Here is a 25,226-nt window from a genome sequence, read left to right on the forward strand (position 1 = left end):
AGAAGTAAGTATCAGGTGTTATACAATATATAAGCTATTTGCTGACTATTGATGCTCCAGGCTGTAGGAAACAGTGCTATAGTCTTAGATCACTACTCCGTTTCTGCAGTTTCTGTAACATTGTTTGTGAATAGTTGCTCAGGATGAGCATTTGTTCAATTACACTGGAATGTATTTACAGCATGTAAAATGAGAAAGTAAAAGTACTGCTCTACAAGTTTGATCTCTCTGGGAGAAGTCAGGGAGAAAATGTACCATTTAAAGTATTCAAATGCATAATTCAGAGATTGACAATATCATCTGGTGGAAGATTTAAAAAAAATAAAGAAACACTATCAATCAGTGAACAGATATTACAGTTCCTCTTTCACTTGAGCTTAACCTATAAGGATGCCATGTGTCAGTATCAATATAATCATGAATCTCAGACTGTGTCAATACTCTTCAGATGTTTGAGCTTACCAAATATATAACAGTATAATGGTTATCACAAAAACATCCCATCCGATATCTTTAGGATTATTTTGTGCCCCAGTTAACTTCTAATTGCAGTGAAGACAATAGTTATCAATGACGACAGAATCTGGCCCCATCATTTGGCCCTATGCCACAAGTACTTGTTTATGATTAAGAAAGGCTGAGAATGCAGATGACATCACAGTTAGACTCATCTTACCTCTAGCAAAATATGAACATTCCTGTCACGACAACACTGGGAAACCTGAAATACCACTGTCTGTCAGGACTCTGACGATGGATTGCTCTTTCAGCAGGTTTTATAGTCAACACGTGACTGGTCACAGTGCAATAAAACAGTAAGAATATATAAGCAATTCTGTTCAGATTACACAATCATACGAGCAATAAATACTGGAACACAGGCACAGAATGATGCTCATATACATGAATGCAGCATTTCCGAAATCTGTGGAACCCAGCTGAAGGCTACAGACAAGTCTACAAAATTTCTACTATTTTGGAAGGGTGTGCTAGCTTTTACCTTAATCTGGAAATACAGCTATGATCTCTTTCCCTTTTGAAAATCTATGGCAATTGACATTATTTTCCAGCCTCCCAGGAGTCCCTGGGGCAATCCTGGCTCAGGAAACTCAACTGCAGTGTAACTCCTGAGAAGGGTACTTTTAGAAACTGATGGCCAAAGCAAAGATGCCATGTCAACAGCCTCGTTCTCCATCCTCCAAACTCCAAAACCCTTTGAGGTAGAAGAAAGAAAAGAGAAGAAAAGGGAAGGGAAGGTTTGGGAAGGGAAGGTTTGGGAGGAAAAGGAAAGGAAAGGAAAGGAAAGGAAAGGAAAGGAAAGGAAAGGAAAGGAAAGGAAAGGAAAGGAAAGGAAAGGAAAGGAAAGGAAAGGAAAGGAAAGGAAAGGAAAGGAAAGGAAAGGAAAGGAAAGGAAAGGAAAGGAAAGGAAAGGAAAGGAAAGGAAAGGAAAGGAAAGGAAAGGAAAGGAAAGGAAAGGAAAGGAAAGGGAAAGGAAAGGAAAGGAAAGGAAAGGAAAGGAAAGGAAAGGAAAGGAAAGGAAAGGAAAGGAAAGGAAAGGAAAGGAAAGGAAAGGAAAGGAAAGGAAAGGAAAGGAAAGGAAAGGAAAGGAAAGGAAAGGGAGGGGAAGGGAAGGGAAGGGAAGGGAAGGGAAGGGAAGAAAAGGGAAGGAAAGGAAAAGAAAAGAAAAGAAAAGAAAAGAAAAGAAAAGAAAAGAAAAGAAAAGAAAAGAAAAGAAAAGAAAAGAAAAGAAAAGAAAAGAAAAGAAAAGAAAAGAAAAGAAAAGAAAAGAAAAGAAGAGAAAAGAAAAGAAAAGAAAAGAAAAGAGCAAAGAAAAAAGCAAAGAAAAAAGAAAAGAAAAGGTCCATGTTCCATACTGGCATAGTTAATAACATGATTCAGTTTCATAACCCCATACTGTTCTCTAAGGATATTTTTTATGTCTATACCAGAGGACTAAATACATAAGTAAAAGTATATGCATCGGTAGGTACTATCAGCCTCTAGAAAAAGGCTTCTTATTATCTCAATAGTAAACTGTTGAAGGTGAAATTGAGGTGAAAATGTATGAAACGAAATTAGAAATATCTAAGGGAAAAAAAAAAGTGCAGCCTTTAATTTACTCTGACACCTGGCAGCAAGAAATGACAGGAAATGCAATGCTGTTCTACATTATGCAAAAGTTTATGTTACTTGATAATGCCCCTGCGAAGGTGGAGCATTCTGTCTCTAAGCTATTTATCAGTTCAGCATTTTTACTTAATTGCTTCTTAAAATATACAGTCTCCTATATCCTGTGCTTGCAATTTTACAAACAGGTTGTAATTTAAAAGCTTGAATTCTATGAGGTATCAAATCGAAATCATTTAAAGACAGTTGAAGCTTGCCAATTTCCTAAAATAGTACAGTTTAGGTGTACTAAATTTTAAACAAGTGGAAAAAACATCAATTTTAGTAATGTTCTTAAGATTACTTTTTAAATTGAGAAAATTGTTAAAAAAAACCCCAAGAAAGGTCTTGCAGGCATTTTGAGAAAAAACAAGTATTTTTGAAGAGTTCTAGCAATTTTGCTTGCATGACTTCTGAACTTTAGCTAGTTAAAAAAAAAAGTATAAAATTCTTATGGTTTAAACCCTACTGAGTAGCGGAAATGTTTGGTAATGATACTAACAGGTTATACCTAATCATTATTTAAATTTGGCACCATGCTAGCTGTACTCAAGGTAAAGTCCCTTGCACATGCTCAAACCTTTGACAAACACTAAGGAACTAGGGATTCTGTGATTTTGGGATTTTTCGCTGTGCAATCCAAAATGCCAGTTTTCTCAGATCTAGCTTGGGAATTTCCAAACCAGAGTTGAATTTCATAGCTTATAAATTTGCTACCTTGTAACCAACACAAGATGCATCCAACAGATATTAATTAATTGTTTGAAATATAAGTATTTATAATTTGACAATGGTTTCCTGCATTATATTGTTCTACACCACACTGTCATATTTTTATTTCAAAATCACAACATAGAGCTCTTTCAGCTTGGATAATGATATATCTTTTTGCGCACTTATTGTTACATTTTTCTGTCAAGAGGAACTATCTGAACTGGTGAGTTAATGGACATGGGATGCCACTGAATGGAATCCAGTAAGCTGTATTCCACTACACAGACCTTTCAGAAAAATGTTCCATTCTGATTTGAAAGCACCGGAATATGCAGAAAGCCCAACCATCTTTGATAACTTCTTCCAGTGGTTAACTATCCTCATTACTAATAGTTTGGAATTTATTGGTAATTTTAATTTAATCTGATTTTAATTTTTATACTGTTTTGTTACATTTTTCCTTGCTGGCTCAAGGAACCATGTTGCTCATGGTATTTTTCTCTCTTTGAAGCAACTTATTGACTATAATCAAGTTACTGCTTAACTTTTAATTTTATTACATTTTTATTTTCTTCTTTTTTAAAAAATTTATTTATATGGAAATACACAGGTTCATCTTCAAAAGAAGAATGACAAAGAGAACTCTCCAGACTGCAAATTCTGAAATTCACTAACTTGCACTAAGAAATTCCAGACGTGTTAAAGGAGAAAAAAAAAAAAGAGTAAGATGCATAAAAATACTGAACAAGACAGAGAGAAGGCCAAGAATGAGAAAAAACTAAGTGGGCATGATTTTCTGAAATTATAAGCCTAGATGGGTGCCTAAACACAGATTAAAGAAATTAATACTTCTAACTTGTTTGTTTCTGAAATTCCACACCCAGACAAGATTAAGGCAACCATTTTTAAGATACTGACCTGAAGCAATGAAGAAATAGTATTACTAAAAATGTAACTACACAGTCTTCTGCTGCCCCATGTTCAGCCAGGAAAGATGTTTAAATCTAAGAAAGTAACTGGTATCAATTTACTGGAAAATAAGGGTAATAAGAACCCTCTACACCATATGGAAAACAAAACATTTTTTATTCATGTTTCATGTAGAAAAAAAATCAGACTGGTCAGAGATACCCTGGCTGTTTATATCTGGTTGGAGGAGATACACTCAACAATTCAGAAAGGTTGAAATCTTATGAAAATATTATCCTTCCTAGAACTGCTTAAGGTGTTCAGTTATTTTACTCTCTGCTTACTGCATATTCCATCCATTCTACTTTAATTTTCTATATATACAGAAACTGAAGATCATACAGTTTCTGTTTTGATGCAAAAAATTCTAAGTTAAATACAAAAGTGTAACATTCAATCTATACATTTATAACCCTGCGATAAAACATTTGCATGGGTTAGTCATGGCAAAACACCTGGCTAGTTTTCAAAGGTTAATAAAACCATAATGAAAATATAATTTATATTGTCAGATCTCAAAGACACTAAAAAGTCTTCTATTTTAAAATCTGCAAGTGGTAATGATGTAAATAAGGTAAAGAGCACTTCAAAGATTATTCATATCTATTTATCTATACTGAATTCTTCCTAATAATTCAGTTTATAAAGCAGTAATGTATATTATTTTTCTGGGTCATAAGAACCTACTGAGTAACACGGGTTTTAATAGTGCTTTGCTTTACAGACTTTGAGAAGCTTGGCAATAACAGAAGAGATGAAATCAAAAGAAAAAAAGAAAGCCCCCCTCTTAAGTCACCTCTACTTCATGGTCAAAGAAGCAACTTCTACAAAGTGGTGAGGTATTTTAAGTTACATAGACCAGAAAGTTTTAACTATCTATTGCTGCATGGCTTAATTGAGTCCACTCTTTACTTCTACTTCCTTGACAGTAATGTAGACATGTACCATAGATGTCTGTTCCATTCCATATTTATATATTCTTTCTTTTCTCCTTTTATTTTGCCCAAACTAGAAAGCTCAGGATAAAGTGAGGCATCAAAACTAAATGTAAGCTTAAAACATAACTTTTGGTGACACTTGGTAACCCCAAGATGAATGCTGGCTGATGCCTATTTGTTACGTCTGTAGTGTCTAAACATTTCATAAATAAACAGTTTACATAGATATATCCCTTAATATCTCCTCTCCAATGCAACATTTTAGTTAAAGCCAGCAGATGTACCATTGTGACTGCAATCACTGTCTGAAGACACTTCTGGTTATCACTAGGGGTGTAAATGTGGTATTTAGCTGATGAATTCCATCCAACCATCTTAAAGTCTTGATTAAGAAAGTGAATCAAATCATCTGGATGAATTCTTCTTTTAATTTAAAAATATTTAAATTAGTAGTCATGGGTCATGAGTGAAATTGTGGGTGAAGATGGAATCAGAATCTCTGACTTGAGAGGAAAATCAGTACAATTAAAAGTTAGGAAGAAACAAGGTCCCTGCACTATATAAGTTTTTGTATCTTCTGAAAAATAACCTTAATTCTCAAAACTTTGGCAAATTGATAATCTGAAAAAAGAATTATAAATATGATCAAGGAATGCAGTACATGAATAATTTTAATTTTAATCCCTTTTTATATACATTCTTAAACATTTCAAAATGAAGAGTGAATTTAAACTGAAAAATGAAAATTCACATTTATAAATTTTGAAACAGGGTATTTCAATAATTTAAAACCTTTTTTTCCACAATACACTTCTAATGAGAATTTTCAAGACGAATTGTTTTTCACAAACAGTGCTACTCTTGCTGAATAATATTTCAAGTAAAACATTTCACTGAAATATTCTTGATCATGTCAAATGGCGATATACACTATCTTCTTTACAGATAGAAAACTGTATCAAAAATCAACACTCATTTGCTTAACACTCATCAGAATTGCCTTGCTTGCTATTGTTCTTTGGCTTTTATAAGCATTATTGCTCCTCTTGCTTATCACTAATAGTATTGGAAACAAATGCATTTTGCCTATTTAATGGAAGATAGAAAACTTAAAACTCTGGATTTATTTTTCTCTGCAATGGGACTAGTCAAACTACAAATCAGATTATTTTTTCTGGCATATTATTGACTGCTTTCATAACAATTATGCTCATACACCTTGAGTATATCTGTAGCAGCCAGGAACTCAAAAACATACAAGAGAATCTTGAGTCCTTTATTTTTATTTATGCAGAAATAAGAGAGATACTATTAAAGAAAACTGCAGTGAAGTCCTCAAATTAATTTATGGATGGGGTCTCTACAACTGCTGTTTCCCTTAATATTTCCTTAAAATCACTTCAAGGGATGACTTTGCCTTAGGTTTCATCACAGTTTCTCTACTGAATTTGATGTATGATAACTGATGCCTGTTTCATGTATATTCTTTCCCGTTTCTAAGCGAAGGACTAATACCTTTCCCCTGTTACCTTTTTGCTTCACCTAATTTGTCTTTGTAACCAACTTCATTGGTTACATTATCATTATCATTATCATAACCATTATCATAAAGAAGGTTTCTCTCTTGTGGAAAGCAAGCAGATTCACTTTTCTGTTTTACCTTAAATTAACTTCTGCTTCAAGATTTCTCCTCCTAAGAATCAAAAGCCTTAAAATGCAGTAAAAATCTTCAAGGAAGTGGATATTCAGTAGGGTTATTTTCAGGCTCTGCTACTTTATGAGCAATGGTTATAATGTTACAGGAGGACACTGAGAAGACCCTGTTATTCTTCCTCAAGTTTTACTCATTACATATATATATATAATGTATGCTGGACACATTCTTCATACAAACACAGGGGGAGAAGAGCAGGTTGCATTATCTATTTTAGAGTGGGATATTTGTTGTTTAAAAGAAAGCTTTCAATGGAATTAAAAGCCAGAGATTTAATGGTAAACACGTAACTTCATGGAGATATATTATTGTATTTTAACTCAGTGAATAATGACTAATAAGATCATAATTTTGTGGAATTGATATTTTAAATATATACTGAAATAAAAATATACATTTTATAATTTTTTCTTTTGAAGCTCAAAATTTAGGAAATGTTAGGTTAAAACCATAAAAATAATGAATCAGTTATGCCATCAATCATAAAACTAAAGAATTTGAAACTACTCCTTTTCATGTGCAAAATACTATATCCATTTCAGTGTATGGCATAAGCTGAAGTTTCTTTAAAAATATAGTAAAATACAGCACAAATCTATAATTACATTTAGTCAGTTTTAGAAAGATGCACCTGATACTTTGACACTGTAAAATTATTTAGAATCAGTCAATTTTACCTCAGTTACTGCTGAAGTAACAAAAGCTATGATGCAATAGTCTTTTGTGAATGGAATGGCATATTTGCTCTCATCTACACAAAACCCTGTAAATAACCTGCATGTTGTTAGTCATTACTTAACTCAGCATCCAATGTGCTCATTTTAGCTCTTCTGTTTTAATGCATTATGCACAGAGTATTTTAAATAACGATTAACAACACGATGCATTTTAAGCAATGTAAGGAAGAGTTACAGAAAATAGGTTTGACTTCCCATATAAAAACCTTCTTAGAATTCCCTCCATTGAACATACAAACCTCTCTGAAGGAACTCAAAAGTCTTTAGTGGATTGTCTTGGAACAGATTAGCAAAGCAGAATTCAGTATTTAACATAAGGTGCTCTCTGGGCCATGGGTGTAATAAAGCATCATGCAAGATATGAAATTACTCCCATCATTTTCATCGTTCTTCTTTCAGTTGGCAGTCACATTGGCTTCTTTCTGACGTAGTCTTTCTTTCTGTAAAAGAAAAGCAGTTTTATTATCATTCTTGTCTATAATTTTCCATCTCCTCTCAAGTTGCCATGAGCATTAGGTCTTGAAGATGGAGAAGTACTAAACAAGTCATAGTAGATTAAAGTTTTCTTTAATTTAAAAATGCCTGGAGCACTCAAAGAAGGCCCAGAACCAGTTCATTACTCACTTTGGAAAAGCTGATTTTGCTTTAGCTGCACACTTGTCAAATACTGTGTACAGTAAAAATACACATCTCTGTGAAGAACAGTGCAGCTACAGAAAATCAGACACATTTCAAATTCATGTGACTTTAATACCTTCTCTTGTTTGGAATGGTTTCTGCTGACATAAAGGCTCTAATTTAGCATTAGGTAGTTTATCTTGCTTAATGACCTCTTCCCAGGTAAGCGTAGTCATTCTTATCTCTGATGCCCAATACTGCAACTGATAGGCTCTGCTGGGAATGGAAATGATATACTGACTCCTTCATGTGCATTTTCTTCCCTTAGTCTCTTTCTTTCTAGACTATGTGTCTTTCACACAGACAAAAAAGGTTTTCTTTACAGTGCAAATGATTAGTCCTCTTTTTGTGTTGTATCGAAAACACCGGTATACAGCAAGGAATAAAATGGGGGTTTAATCTCTTCTACAATTATTTGACAGAGCAAACAAGATTTTTAAGGTTTTCAAAAAAACAGACAGCCACTGGACAAATATATGCAGTGAGTTTCAACGCACTATGATGCATGGAAGAAAATACAAGACACTGCAGTGGAAGGGAAGAAGAAACTACAGAAACAGCTCTTCTCATATTTTGTTATCTAAAACAGCAGTCATGCTTAGGCACAACTCAACTAAGTTTTAAATATAACTGTTGGACTACCATAGGGCATAAGTTTTAACGTTTTTCCTTGGGAAGAAAATCACTCTGCTACGTTCAAACTAAGCATACTACATCACCCTTCAACAACACAAAAACCAGTTGCCATTCTGAATGACAAGAATAGTGTCATACATCATACTGGAAACCAGATCATACCAGGCTAGCTGTAGGATTGATCTTCTTCGTTTCAACTTTCTTCTCTGCAGTTAACTTGCTCACTGACTGCTGAGCCACTTTAATTCTGAAACACAAAAAAGGCATCATTAGCTTCAAAGAAATTAAAGGTATTCTGGCTCTGCTTCGTATACACTTTATCTGTAAGAACCTTCACACTAACTTTTCTTTCTGGCACATTAGCCCAACAAATTACTATTTCTATTCAAAGGCACTTAATAAAGTATCAAAAGTAGATCAAAGTAGATTTGCAAAAGGACAGCCTGTCTGTATTGTTCACTGAAAATGTCACCAGGCAAATGATTTCCCTGTTCTTTCAGTAGCTGGGTTTTATGGACCATGTTTCCCACCAAAAAACCTGCAGTATGAAGGCAAAAAGATCCTCCTCTGAAAAAAAACCAAAAGCTATCTGGCTCAATCAATTGTACATATAGAATATGTTACTTTAGTAGGCCATTTGCCAGGCTACACATTATATTTCCCATGAAAATCTTGAAATGAAAGCATCCACCATTTTTTCCTTGTTTTCTGTTTTCCTTTACATGGAATTGACTGACCAATCTCATTGATGTGGGAATTGGAGAGGCAAATCAGAAGGTGTTCTTGTCTTGGAGTAGTTAAAGCTGTCTTGTGCTCAGCTACAGACCAATCTACTGACAGTACTACAGAGATAAGGGGAAAGAAGAACAGAGATCTGATTCCTCTGTTTCTTTCTTTTTGCTCTTAGGATCTTGCCTACAGAACTCTGGTTTCTATGGGGATATAACAAGAAGAACCCAGTGAGAAATTTAATCAGGAGAGAAAGAAGAAACAGAGAATTTAAAAAAAAGGGACTGGACTCTTACAGACTGGAAAGTACATGGGAAATTACGTGCTAAACAGTGATAAAAAGAAAATTCTTGGCACTCCTAATACAGGATCTGCCCAGCGCTCAGTGCCTTTGTAATACTGATGCTACATAAACCTACTTTATAATTCATATGCAAAATGCAGAGGGGAAAAAAGTAGGGAGTGAATTTTTACAAGCAAAGAGAACTAGCAAAATAGGAAACCAGTAATGCACACTAAGTCAGTCTCTTATTAGAAGCAACACATTTCTTGGCACTCTTGAACTGAAAAATTCTACTTTCTTCCACTATTTAACTTTTCCCACTGGCAGAAATAATTGTTATGGCCAGTCAAAAAGTGTTTAAAATACCATGTCCAGTTCAAGCCACATTCGATACACTCAGTTTTTGAGGAATTTTGGAAGAAAAGCAAAAAGGAAAGTGGATTATAGCTGCAACTACTGATGTGTATTTCCTTGCTAGAACAGCAGCAGCAAACTAGATTCTTTTTAAAATACAGAACACAGTCACAAGTTCAATTACTGTGTTTATCAATTTGGAAATGTTAACAGTGCTAGAAATGAAAATTGTTTCTTTATGTATTTTAGAAGCATCTATTGGGTAGTTACTGGTGTAGTCTCACTTTCCAGTGCTTACGAACAGGAACAAACCGCACTACTTTCAAGTAAAATAATTTTCAACAGTTTAGCTACAGCATTGATTCAACCTGTAACTACACCCTCAAATACACAAATACAAAATTGTTATTCTGTACATTTTTAAATACAGATGGCCTATTTTTAACTTAATTAGTGTTCCCTGTTTCTACAAGTAAACAATGAAGTGACAACACACCGTTCATCTTTTCACAATTTTGTTTATCAGCACAGTTACAGTTAATGATGAATGAAAGCACCTACTGGACAGCATGCTATTTCTCACAGCTACAACGTTTATGCACAGATAATGATATATTTCAAGACATTCTTCAGGTTCAGTAGAATCACACCAAGTGATAAGCTTCTAAATTCTTCCCTACTTTGAGCATGTGTTCTATTTGATCCCATTCTCTTTGGTCCTAGAAGTGTTTTCAAGTAGAGTTTATATGTCTGGACTCCATAGTTACATCTGAAGGGAGAATTACAGGGATTATAAACTTTCAGACTTAAAAAGAAAATTATGCCTCTTACTGATTTAGTCCTAGCCCTGTGCATTTTATACCATATTTGCACCATTTCTAGGAAACCTGGATTTTAAAAAATAGAATTAATATTCTAGAATGCAAAATTAAAATAAACCAACTTATTAACATGATTTGAATCATGTAATATCTGGCTTATAACAATGAGAGACATTATATGTATTACACTTTGGTCTCCTAGGGAAAAAAGCCACGACTTTGCTAACAAATGACTGATAGGATTAGCAGGCACTATCAGAAATGTAACTGCACAATTTAAAAGGCAGTTATTTGGATTTTTAAAAAATCAGATGGTTCAATTTTAAGAAAGTTGTTAACTCAGTATTTACATCAGTAAAGCACCTATGCTGAAAAGGTGCCTTATAAATAAAAATAACTTTGTCAAACTTGGATAGGATACTAGAATTGGCTAATGTGTTCAGAAGCACTATATTTGAAATGTGAAAATTAAATGGTATGAAAACTACCAAATTCAAAATCATAAAAGTGGATACCTTTAATTTTTTTAAAATTTATTGTCATTAAAAAGCCCCCTAGATATGAATGCATATCCTCCATTAAAAGCTGTGACAGCCTTCCAACAAAACTTACACACACACGCTGTTCTTTACCCACATCTGACTCTGGAGTCCTTAGCAAAGGATAGGCATGAACCTGTTGGAGTGGATCCTGAGGAGGACCACAAAAATGATCAGAGGGCTGAAACACCTCTTCTACAAGGAAAGGCTGAGAGAGCTGGTGTTGTTCAGCCTGGAGAAGGCTCCAGGGAGAACTTACTGTGGCCTTCTAATACTTAAAGGCTTACAAGAAAGATGGGGAGGAACTTTTACAACAGGAAAAGGGGTAACGTTTTTAAAATAAAAGAAGGTCAATTTAGATTAGGTATAAGGAAGAAGTTTTTTACAATGAGGGTGCTGAAACAGAATCAAACCCTGAGATGAAGCTCCACAATTTAAAGCACACAGGCGTAGGCTGAGCAACATGAACTAAGAATCCCACCAACCACTCTACACCCCTTTCTTGCCGAGGTCCCAAGCACTTTCTTCTGATTTTTTCTTGTGTGAAATAATGTACAAGATAGCAGCTCACATTAACTGGACATTTAAAGAGGCATGGCCATAAGGAAGAGTTTAGAGATGTGCAAAGAAATGGACTCAATTTCATTTTCTTCCTACACCAGTATAAAATAGTGTGGATGGACACAGTAGTCCAGCTGGGTTTTAGAGACTGCATTGAAGAGAAACTGGGACTGAATCTAACAGATGTGAAATCAAGGAGAAAGAAAGGGAATAGAAAAGTAAACAGAAGTGTATCTAAAGCAGAAAAGCAAGAAAGGACAGAAGTGTGCAGTAAAACATGCAAGAAAAATAGTGACAAGGACATTTTCAGACAAAGAGTTCTGGAAAGTATAAAGAGACCAGAAAGGATGGTAGAATAGTTGAATCACAACACAAGAGACAAAAGTGACTGCACACTGGAACAGACTGTCCAAAGAAGTTGTGGAGTCTCCTTCACTGAAGATAATCAAGAACCATCTGGACTCAATTCTGTGCAATGTGCTCTAGGATGACCCTGTTGAGCAGGGAGGTTGGACCAGATGATCCACTGTGCTTCGCTCCAACCTGACCTATGTGCTAACTTAGCAAGCAGCAACATGAGGGCAAAACATGGAATAAAGGTCAGTTAAGCCTTTAAATCTGATGAGCTGCAACATGGATGTGTTCAAAAGAAAAGTTATTCTCCTTCAACAGTGATCAAAAGAGATCTTAATGAATAAAGAAGATGTGGTGTCAAATTGTACAGTACTGCACATTAGCACACAATATAGAAAAAAATTACATTCTCAAAACAATGTATTTTTAAATAGGAGACATGACTCAAATACTACATATGTATCCTTACTAAAAGCAACGGGAATATAACTGGCTTTTTCTTGCCTTTATGTGGCAGATGTTGTTTCATCCTGTATGCAAGTCAGGCCTCTTAAATTAGAAGTTATTAGTGAAAAATAAGGACATTATTTTTATTCAAAATTGTTTTTATTTTGTAACTAGGGACACAGAAACTAAATCTAAACATAAGCCTGTATTTGTTAAAAGTTTCATTCATCAGCTCATGAAAATACTTTTTCTCCTTACAGGAAAAGATATCAAGCCAGGGATTAACCAGATAAACTGATTATAATTTTTACGCCTGCTTCCCAATCAATTCAGACAGAAGGAGGAGTGAACTGGCCTGCTCCATGCTCTGAAGTCCTCAGTTAGAAAAACTAGAATCTATTCTAATTGAGCCAATTGCTACTCATGTAATGTTCCAGCTCTGCTATTGTGTGATGCCAGAGACCAAATTATCTGGATTGTGTCTCAGCTTCTTGATACTCTGGACTAATCCATTCTTTTTGCTTCTACAGCTCCTTCCATGCAGCTGGTGGGTTATGTGGATAGCTGTGGGTTATGAAATAGCCACATGACAATTCTGTGCCACCTGAGCTTTCCATGACTAGAAGTTCAAACTTCTCCAGTAAGACTGTTTTGGCACAAGGAATTGTTGTGCAAACAATACTTCAACTATGGGTCGAGACGAACAAGCAGAGGTAGCTACAGTCAGCATCAACTGCTCAATCTAGAGCCAAGCTGCATACCCAGCCCAGATACTTAACACAGCTGAACACTGACTCCCCTTGAGAGACTAAGAAATATCCCCATAGCTCAAATTCCTTTCATGTATTACATGCCTTTCTGCTCTCAGTCCTACAGTGATCTCTGTATGCAGCCTATAAACCTTAAGTAACAGCACTGTTTCCTGAAAACAGTTAGCCCCTGCAATATAATAGATTAGATTTCAGTCTCAAAATTTTAGAAGACAGATGCCTGTGTATCACCTGGCCTGGAAAATGATTTTAGAGAGCTCTTGGTTAGCTTCAAAATTAGGAACCTTGTACCAGACTATGAAGTTTGAACACTGTCCACTTCTATTACCATGTTATACAATACAACTACCTTCAGGTTTAAAACTTCTGGAAAGAACTTGGTCATTATTGATCAGATCTTTAAATTGCAGTTTTAATAAATGTTCACTAACTAAACCGATATAAATACAGTAAAATGTATGTTGTCAGTGGATTTTGTTGTCAAATCTCAACTTGCTAATAGGTTTGATATGTTTCCATTTTTTTCTGGATCTACTGACAGCTTTTATCTATACAAAATGAGTGAGAAATTTTATCTCTATAGTCACAAGAAACAAAAATACGTTTTTATGTTGTTAGGAAAGCTGGTGCCTAAGAAAAAACAATATGAAGAGAAAGGCTACACCAGTTCAGATCAAAAATATACTTCAGACCATCTGAGATGGCCACTGGCATACCTAGCAGTATATAAAGACAGCCAAAACCTACAGTGATAATGCCCAGAACACTTTTGCAGCTGGAAAATCTCTTCTTATGTAAGACCTTCATATATTTTTCTAATATGATTTTATATCGTCACCATTGGAAGCAATGCAAGCTTTTGCCACCTGTGACATTTTGTGGCAAAGTGTTCAACAGATTAAATATGCCTATTGTAAAGAGGCATCACTGCATTTGGCTTGTACCACACACTTCCTAATTTGAATTGATTCTGTTGTATTAGATGTGGTATGTAATGACTATTTTTCATTAATTATTCATGCTTGTACAGAGCCCTATCATATCCTGTTCAGTAGAGTCCTTTCCAAGACAAAGAATTCCCCTTTATTTAAATGGTTCCATATGCAGAAGTATTCTGTACCTACTTTTTTTATTCTTACATCTCCTAGCTCTGCAAAATCCTCTGGAGAGGAAGAGAAAAGAACTACATAGGATAACTGTAGATTCACGTAATGATTTGGTGATGTTTTCTGTTTTGTTGTATAGTGCTTTCCTAGTAAGAGAAAGACTGGTCTTTCCTAAAGAGAGAGACTGGTCTTCTTTCCAAGAGCAAGAACCTTGACACAGCACTTTGCCAGATCTGTTGTATGCTCTATGGGAAACAGCCATTTCTGTTTTGCAGTACAGGCCTGTAAGCTGTAATTGTCTCCTCAATTTGCCCCATAGCTACACCTTAACCTCAGAAACATGCAAAAATCTTCCCACTTATTTTTTTTTATTAAACTCACTCCAAATGCTTCTGTATGGTACGAACCTCTAGCCTTCAGCCTGGTAATGCTATAGGGCTTATTGATCAAATTTTCTCACAAACCTTTTGCCTTTTCCTGATGCTGCAACTATGAGTACAAGAAACTCCCAGCGTAAATCTATAATGTCACCAATGATCTTAATGGTCATATTTCAAATAGTTTCTTTAAAGTAATTTGTGTTGTGATGTCAATCTGCCTTTTTAGACCATTAGTTTAATATCAAATGAAATAAATCTGTTACACTCATCTTTTAGCTTTTATCCTACAGGCAGATCGTATGATAGCTGGATGATGCCCTTTCTGGATCCTCAGGAAAGAGTGTTTTACAATAGCACAAACTGCTCAACATGGCAGGAAACCTAGATTCTCACTGACTCTTTTTCTTAGGGAACATCTACATGACATACAGTGGATGAAAGAGAAATTCACTTTTCAAATCAAACTATAAATAACTATCTAACTATAAAATAAATCTGGCCTTCTAAAATAGATACAATGTACTGGACTAAAGATCATTTCTCCTCCTCGCTCACTGTGATATAGAAAATGAAAATATAATCCACTAGTTCTTCCATAGTAAGTGTTTGTGCCAAATTTCAGTCATTTGTTAGGCACAAGGCAGTCTCATATTTAGCCTAATAAATGGTTGAAAATATTAAATATTGCATGGCCATCACTGCGAAGAGATTTTGCAATTTACATATTATCTCTTATGACCACATCATGTTGTGAACAAGTATTCCCCCAACTTAACTCTTTTCCTGTTCAGAAATAAAGGGCACTGAATACAATTCATTCTCTATTTAATAAATGGAAGAGTTTGGTAGAAAGCTATAGCCAGCTCCAACTTACCATAATAAACAAAAATTAGTTGGGCGCTGCTTGATGTTTTTTCTTTTGTTAGAACATTTTCACCTCTACCATTAGATACCTACACTGCTACAGTCCAAGCTTCTGCTTCTCAAATATGTTATTGCCTCCGTGGCAATAAAAGAACCACTGCTATTTTTTTTTTTTAAAGATTAAGCTGACACCATCAACATATTTTGTGTTAGAGATGAAACTCAACAAAAAATAAAACATTTTAGAGAAAGGACCTTTCACAAAAGATACTATTAAAAATATTTTTTCTTTCTGTTTTTAAGATGAAGTATGTAATTCTATTCATTAAATAATGATTATATCTGGTTTTGTTTTCTGAGTTGTGACCTATAAAATTTGTATGTATGTTCAATTTGAAAGATATTACTCAATCCAGTAACTACCAATCTTAGCTTTCTAGTGTAAGCAGTGGGTTAAATTAATAGCAATAATTTATTTTCTATTTAATTATTTCATATTTAAAGGGCAACAGTTGAAAGAACATTAGTATAATGTTTTTCACATTTCTTTTGCAAAGCATAATCACAGTTTGTGATGAAACTCTCACTGAAAACTACTAGTATTTTTTCTGTATTCATATTTCTTCCCTATTTCAGACTTGTCTAGGATGACCTCTTAAAAATACTTTAACAGATCTTAAATGCTTTAATAGACTTATTCTGAATTTGTAAACATGCCCACTGCAAATAAAATTAATAGGCTAAAAAAGAGAAGTGAGAGTGGAAATATATGCAATCTATCATGCTGCAAGTGTTTTGCTGCCAAAAAACCCAACCTTTCTTTTAGTCTTAAATTCAGCCACCATCTCAAAATTTCATAAACAGCAGTTGATAAACCTGAATGCATACACATATTAATTTATAAAGCTGTCAAAAACACAACTGGATTTTGATGCAAAAGAACACCAAAAGAGAAGTTTTCAACATTTGGTACATTTACATTAAGCTGGTACATTGGTACATTTACATTCCTACATAAATGTAAACATTTAAATCAATTTTTAGATATACACATATGTGACTAGCTAATTCATACACATTTTACACTGAGTTTCTGCAATGCTTCCTGAAATGTGAAGGGTAATCCAATTGGAAACATGTTCACATAATGATATCAATGCCTCAGTTTCAGAACCCAAGCTGGAAAATACTGACTTATATTGTCAATTCTTCCTCTATAAAATTTCCTTCAAAACAAAATAATTGGTTCATGATAAACAGTACTTTTTTTAATTAAATTGCAATCTTCAAAAATGCACAACGAATAGTGCAACCAATTAATTAGCCAGCTAAGGAAGACAGCTGTCCATTCCTGTCATTCTAAGGTTTTTAGTTACCAATGTGCAGAATGACTCTTAACTTGCTTTCAAATTTTTTTGGACATCAGCTCTTCAACTGTTATTTTCATACTTTGTAAAACAGAACCCTTAAATGGTCATGACTTTACAAGACATTTTCAGGTGATGAAAATAAATTTTCCACCAGTCTAATCAACTGATTTCATCTAATCTACTGATGTTCTTCTTTTCAGTAGCACACAATAAAACAGTTTAGGATGATGAAAACAGTTCTGTCATTCTAATTTACTTATTACACAAGGTTCCTAATTTTAGCAGCTTATTATCTTGATGAATCACCCAAAGTTTGAATGTAAAGGGCAATGAATTGTTCTTTTGAGATTAATGAAACTTCATAAAAATAACTTGAAGTAAATTCTGAAAAAGCCTATATGATACAGAAAGTGTCAGCACTTTGAAGTATTATAGTAACTGCTGCTCTGCATTCTACTGATACTGCTTTACACTGAATAGGAATAAAGACATCCATCAGAGGAACTGATGAAATATTTGATCTGTATTTTTCTATGTAGATTGTATTTCTATAACTATTAAACCATGAGACATTCTCACTTCACCTGAGTAGGAAAGCACAGAATATAGCAGGCTACTTAGAAAGATTTCTTTGAGGGGATCATTGTATGCCATCAGCAAGATGCTAATTACATAAAAAGGAAAGGATGTATGGTTTGGATTTCTTTTTTGGGGGAGTTAATTTCTATTCCTCCTAACTGCTTTCGGAATAAAAATAAGTCATGATTCAGTAGAAAATATATACTTGAGATGATCTCTACCATGACTATAGCAATGTTCTAGGGACTTTATTTTATACAGTTTTTAATGTGTAAACCAAACTTGCATATTGATCTAGACACAAGGAAATAAAAGATTTTTTGTAATGTTGACAGTTTTCAGCTTCCAAAATTAATCTAATCATAAATGATACAAAAAGCTACAACTTTCAAGTGTTTGTAACTGTAAGATCTGTAGAACAATGTTCATAAGGTTGATAATTGGGAATTCATAATTTCTACATCTTGCCCTTCAAAAATATACTTTACGTGGACCTAAAACCCCCACTGTTTTCAAGCAAAATGGCAAATGAAAGTATAAATGAGTGTACAACTTTTGTTGATACTTTTAAAAACATCTTTATCTAAATCTCTGTTAATTTGGAATAAGTACCTGAATTTAAATTTCATGTTGAAAGTGACTGCTCCATTTTTTTTCCAAAGCATGACTACATTACCACTCTACGACTTCTTAAATGATATAGTGAGCATGTCGAGTTTGTAGCAGAATTGCTTTTTTGTGTAAAAGATTTTAAGCTTCTTAAGAAAATCAAGAAAATAATTGAAGGGTTTAGGTTTTTGCATTCTTAACTAATAAAATCAGCAGACTGTTGTGAGATCTAACAGCAAGTAGTTTGATGTCCTCAGCAGGACACCGAAAGTCAGAAGTAGTGCTGTAAATTCAGTGTGGGGCTTCGACACTGTGCTAAGTGTGGCCTGAATCTCTGGGGCTTCCCTTTGATGCAAGTGCAGTATATTAACTGGAAAAGCATTCACTTTTATTTGTCTGTACTGTCTGCGACAGCAATATCGCCTCATTTAGGCTAGTTCAACATGAAAATGCACAGAGAAGCAATCTGTTATAAATTAGCACAGCTCCCCTTTCATTTTACTAGCTAGTAATTGGAAGGGGTTACAAAAGTGTAATTTATCAGATTATATGTGTTTATCTTTTTGTGGGGACAGCATGCCTTTGGTGAATTTTCCTATGCACCCTGAGGGAATAATCTTTCCTTGATGTCCATTAGATCTGAAAGAAAACAATGACGCCTGTGAAATATAGGAGGATAATTTGTTGGGTTTGAGAAGTAGCAGTTTCCCAGACATCTAAAATGGTATTAATGACTTTATTAGAACCTTACCGTTCCTTGGAAATGCTTTTGCTCTCTCGTTTCCAAATGGTCTTGAAGTCACTGCAGAATTCGTACCACACCGTGAAAACGTAGCTTGGTGTGATCTCCTTCTCGCCAGGCTTTGGCTTTATCCCAAAGTATTCCACTGTTTCTTGAAAGCTTCAAGGGAGGGGGAAGAAAAAAAAAACCTGTCAACATGTAAGTCCACTGGGGAACTAGTAGTCAAAGGTGGTAATTACCGTAACTTCCCAAAACCTTGGAAATTTTAGCAGCAATTTATGCTAAGTACAACTCACCTTCCAATACCCATCTCATTTCCAGGAGGATGACTTACAGATGCACAAGTCATCATAGATATATGTCACACTGGTAAATCATGGGAATGCTATGTTATATCTACTTATAATTTTATTCTGCTACATTCCATGAAGATATTATTCTCCTATTTATGTTTACTGAAGGACTATGGAAGAGTCATGTGCCAAGTCAGGAAAAAATCTCCAGGCTTGGTTAAAAATAATCTTCTAGTATTTAGGAAGAACTGTGAGTAGCAACAAACAAGCCACAGACTGTCAGCAACAGTCAGTCTGCAAAGTTTTTACTGAAGGTAAATCATCTTCTTCCACATGTTTCAATAAACAAAAATGATTAAATTTACAAAAAAGACACTGCCAATATTTTATTTTTTTTAAATTTCTTTTAGAATGTGGCTACTGAATTGCTATACAGCTGGAAATTTCCAAACTAATCTTTTATTACAGATTTAATCCAAGAGCATTTTAACTGATTGTGCATTTTTAACCTTTATGGTATTGCTTTGTATAGATAAAATGGAATGATCCATGTGACTAGTTAGCCAATATAAATAAAACTATGCTAAATATTGTAAAAGTTGAATCATTTTTCTCTGCAAAGTAGACGTAAGAATCCTGAAAGAGTTCGTGATACTTACTAAAAATGCTATAAAGTTAGCAACATATTTAAAAATTACTAGTTTTTCTTAAAATAGTAACTTTATTTAATCAAAACAAAGTTATATTCTTCTTTAGAGGTGCAAATAGGTCTTAAATCTAGAACATGGGAAGTGTAAATCTTGAAAATAAAATAAATAAGAGGCATTTTAAAAACCTGTAATGAGTCCCCAACTATTCAACAGATGTTACCTGAACAACAGATGTAGCTTCGGCAAATACTTTTTTAATTTATGTTTGTATAGTCTGCATATGTTTTCATATGGAATTGTCAAGGTTAGGGCCAAGTTTTTTGACGTAGATTGAAGTTAAAGCTTTTTAGCTAGGCTTGAAGAATATAAAGTAAGGATAAAAAAATACAGAAGTTATCCCCCCAAAATAAAGCAGCTTCACAAAGTAAATAAGCTTGTATTTTAGCCACGTGAGCCAATATGCTCTGGTTTAGGGTTTTTTTATTCTTTAAAGATAGAAAGAGGTTCTAGACCACACTCAAGAATACCTCACATTGTTCAAGGTGAGCTATTAATATAATAGTTTTTTTAATCCCCATATGATAACCTTAACCTTTTACATTTCTTACACAGGTTTTGTATGAAACATGTAACTATATTTCAAGTTAATTGATAATCCATGGTAAAAGAATCACAGTGACATAAGTATGTATAAGCTCATAATATTCAAGAGTTGAAGAGTCTCGGAGTGACACTATGAGGAGAAAAATAAATAAATAAAACTAATAGAGCTTTAAGCATCTGTATAAACCATTTTGGTATTTCAAACACTAAAAATACTAAAATACCTTAGTTGTAATTACATGATTAAAAACTTTTATGTCTACTGGGCAACCAAATTTTCATCGCATTCACTTGTGCCAAATACTCCTCAGATGTTCATAGCCCTTGACTGGGATAGCTGAGCCTGGGACAGCAAGACCAGAAACTCTTCTCAGGTTTGCTTCATTTAACAGCAGCTCCAGTAACATCATGCTCTCTTCTTCCTAACAGAATCCTTCTCCATCCCAGTTGGTGAACACACAGGTGGGATTCTGAATTCCTGCACACTGCCTCTCAATCTGCTTTCATCCTGACACTTCTCATCCTCTCTTCATGTTACTTCTTCAGCCCTTCCCCCCAGTAGTACTGCTTTGCTTACACCCAGCTTAGTCTGGCTTCCCGGGCTGCTTTCTACCTTTCAAAAGCAGTAATTTAAAATACTGAGTATTCAGTTAGCTATTAAAAAACCCAAACTCTGTGTCAGACAACTAATTCCCTAATTCCCCTGCAAATTAAGTGCAGCTCCATACCCTGGAGAGTCCACTCTATTCAAGAAAGGCTACAAAGTAGGCAGAATATGAGAGCCCTGTGCCAAAAAAGCGAGGTTTGTAGCTAAGGAGAGCCTGTCAGCCACCCTTGAAATTAGGAGGTAAAGCCCCAGCTGATGTCAGCCACTTGTTCAACCAATTTAGGCACCTTCTGCAAGTGAATGGAAACAGACCACCTAAGACTTGAACCGCATTTGGGAAGTGCCTATCTCCCTTTTCCTGTTTTCCTTGGAAAATTAACCTAAGTGTCTCAGGTGGAGTGACACTGGGCTGACAACAGTAAAATTAAAACACAAATTACCACAAATCTGCCTTTAGTGACCATGAAGAGAAAAATATTGGTAAGAAGTTAAAAATTAATTTACCCCAGTTTATTTATAGCAGCTCCATAGCAAAGACAGATCCTTCACTCTCACAAAATTGTAATTTGGTAAACAAAATTTATTAGATGTGTTAACTTATTGGATATTTTACTCTCCCATCTAAAAATAAATTTATCTCACTTTTGTCCATATTTTGCCTCCTTTGGCAAATATGTAAGGCACAGATATTCACACAATGAAAACACTAGGATTTCACTGGTTTCTTAGGCAACTGAATGCTGTATACTAAGTAATGAAAATGTTCAGTGATAATGAAATACATTTTTACCTCATTAAGTAGCTAATCAGTTATTGCAATATTCTGTGAAACTCTGATTCACTTCAATGCTGACAGTACTTAAAACCTCAAACACGGTACCCTGTTTGTATAAAAACTCAACTGAACTTTTTACTGGAAGATTACATAAGAGTTCTTCAGAAAACATATTATTTCTTTGAAGTACAGATCTTTTTTCCTATTTCATACAATTCCCAAGTTAAATAACAACTTTGACCAAAATAAACTGTAAGAAAACACTAGCAAGAAACTTACCATTTTTGAGCATTTTCCAAACTGCTCTCCTCTTTTTTACGTTCTTCTTTAGCTGTCAATGAAAAACATTTTAAAGATATAAATTACTGTCTTACCATTTTAGAGATTCCACAGATTAAATATCTCTTACATTAAAAATTGGATAGTTTCTATATTAGATATAATAAAAGTGATAAACACTTGCTAATTTTCAATTTTTCTTTCCTGTACCTAATGAATGCTTCTAATGTACCAATAAAGTGTATAGGATTTGAAAAGTAATTTAAAATCTGTATTATAATATATAGTGGTAGGTATTAATATAAAGTAAATAATTAAACCTGACTTTCAGATTTAAAAAAAAAAAAAAAGAAAATCATTAAGTTGTGTAAGTTTCTATACTGTAGTAGGTCAGAATTTAAAAATTTAAACCTATTTCTGCAGCACGAATAATTAGAAGTTCAATTGGAATTGAACAGGTACCAAACACAGTTAACGTCAATGGCTCCATACTGGCTACCACATTTTGTTTTGGAAGCCATAAAGTAAAATACTTTAAATGTACGGTATGTACATGACTTTTTTGAAAAAGCAGTCAAGAGTATGAAATAATGGTTAATGAATCTGAATCTCTCTGTTACAGAATGCCTACAAGAACTACTTTAAAAGATTTGATTTTCAAAAGGTGGGCATTCTCTACTGCTGAAAATGTTTCCTGAGCTGGATACTCAAAGCACAAGCACTAGTTTTTGTTGTTCAAGTCTTCTTAATACAATGGAGCAACTTCAGCTGCAGCAGGATATGACATATATAAAACAATACTATCGTGGAAAAGTTGTTCCTAATCCACATTAGCATAATTCTGTAAGTGCTAATGTTAATATAAACAGAATTCAGACACTTCTATATACAAAGATAAAGAAGTGCATCTTTTTTACTGCTCAATCTATAGGAGTGGCTGGTTGAAATACAGCTACAAACTGGAGTTCACAGACAAAGACAGTGAGAAATTGGTCCTGAATGACTCTACTTCATTATAAGGCTACTGACAAAGAAGTTTGTACTACAACAGTTAAACTAAAAAATGGATTACTTCAGTATATTTGCTGTTAACAAAACAAATTGATTTCAACTCATATGTTTCTCTACGTTGGGCAAATCCGTTGGAGATACTCAGATGATTTCAGCATGGCAATAGCCAGAAACAATGTTGTGTGACCTTTGCAAGGAAAGCAATTAATTCTATAACACTAGATTTTCCACCTCAAACCTTGGTGGTAAGACAGCTGCAACTGAAATAGATAGGGCAGCTCTGATTTGTTTGCACTCATCTCAATCTCCTGAAAATTCAGCTGAAGTTAACCTACTAAACTCATTATTTGATAGGTCTTTCATTCTGTATCATTTAAAGTAGAAAACATACGTTGCAATTCTGATGATTCATAATGATACAAAATAACTGCATAAACTGAACTGTGTATAAAATTCTACACTTCATTATTACAATAATAATTTTTTTCTGTTTGTCAAGGAGATGAAAAATTCAGAAGGGCAAATTTACCAACATAACTACATTCCCAGCTACAACAGAAATTGTGTATCTTCAGGTCCCTGCACACAAACACAGTAACTAACAAGGACAACTTGTTTATATATATATAGTTAGGTGTCAACACATGACCTACTATCTTTTGATCTTGTAAGAACAGAATAAGGAAACATAGCAGAAAGAAGTTTTAATTTGTTATAGAGAGTAAAAAAAATGATGTGGCTTTTAGGAAGGAACACACAACATTTACATTAATATAACAGTGTGTGTGTTTATGTACCAATAAAAAGGAAAAGAGGAAGGAAGAAAATACTTTATTATCTGGCAAACAGTATTTTTCATATTTTTAACTGTAAAAATGTCCACCTAGGAATTGTTTAAAAGCATTTATTGGAAATTCAGATGTTGAGACTTGTTAAGAAAACAAATTACCAACTCTATATAACAAATTATAAGTAAATAGGAGTTATAAATATTACATAATGTGTAGGACAAGAAACAAGAGCAATTCATTAATCTTCTGTAAAATTTATAACTAATTTTCCACTCAGAATTTGTAATATCCTGCTCTTTTTCTCCCTCTCCACAACCTGCAATAACTAACACAATCCATGCTGTCAGTAAACGTTTCCATGAAACACTGTATTTTCCTCAGGAGTACTCAAAGACCCATAGTCAAGGTATCAATCCTTGTGTTAATTTGTGGAATTACTGACAGCAATTAAAATGAATTTCATAAACAAAAGAACTTATTTCTTTTTATTTCTCTGACACCACCACACTTGCTTGCATAGAATTTGCTTTTTGTGGAAGGGGGATCACGTAATTTTTTCATCATTAGGCCACGTTTGATTTCAGTTTCCTCAATTTCCTAAAGTTAAGAATATATTAATAGCCATATCAGACTGGCACAGGGATTTATCCAACCTAATATCCTGACCCTGGCAGGCACTGAAGCAGGTGTTCAATTAGATTTATGGACCAGGACAAACACACGATCCTTCCCCTGAGTGTTCTCTGCCTCTGAGATTCTGTAGTTCATATAAAATGTTTCCTGCAGTGGATACCATTTTAGTGTACTTCTCAATGGATTCTGTCCTAAGAACTTGCTCATTCTCTGCCTAAGCTTTTAGAAGCTTTCTAGCTTCCAAAAACTTGCTCTGGTAGGAGTACTATAGCCTAACTATGTGCAGCAAATATCGTTCGTTTTGAAATGGACATTTCCTATCATTATTTCTTGTATCAGAAAAAAGCACGACTGCAGCGAACACTGAAATACAGTGACTATTGGCATAATCTTTTGATTAGGATGCTTTTGAAGCAAATTTCCTCACTGTCCCCATTTACTGAACATTGATTTGGTTTGCAGATAAGTTCTGATGCTTGTAAAGTGATTTCAATTAGGAGGAAACTAAACAGGAAGCTCAACAG

The 25,226-nt window shown here is 34.3% G+C and overlaps 1 protein-coding gene across 6 annotated transcripts in view; it reads right to left on the minus strand.

Moving 5' to 3' along the window:
- Positions 1-6,918: 6,918 nt before the first annotated feature.
- Positions 6,919-25,226, minus strand: part of FMN1 (formin 1) — a 186,406-nt gene continuing 168,098 nt past the window's right edge. For all 6 annotated transcript variants that reach the window (XM_050335930.1, XM_050335931.1, XM_050335932.1 and 3 more), the window contains 4 exons: positions 22,268-22,319; positions 19,070-19,219; positions 8,715-8,799; positions 6,919-7,678 (listed from right to left, as the gene is read on the minus strand). In XM_050335930.1, the coding sequence (XP_050191887.1) occupies positions 7,634-7,678; positions 8,715-8,799; positions 19,070-19,219; positions 22,268-22,319 (332 nt within the window). In that variant the 3' untranslated portion in view covers positions 6,919-7,633. The remainder of the gene's footprint in view (positions 7,679-8,714; positions 8,800-19,069; positions 19,220-22,267; positions 22,320-25,226) is intronic.

The sequence above is a fragment of the Myiozetetes cayanensis genome, unplaced genomic scaffold (genome assembly GCF_022539395.1).
Source record: "Myiozetetes cayanensis isolate MyiCay16 unplaced genomic scaffold, myiCay2020 scf6-25, whole genome shotgun sequence".
Lineage (NCBI taxonomy): Eukaryota > Metazoa > Chordata > Aves > Passeriformes > Tyrannidae > Myiozetetes > Myiozetetes cayanensis.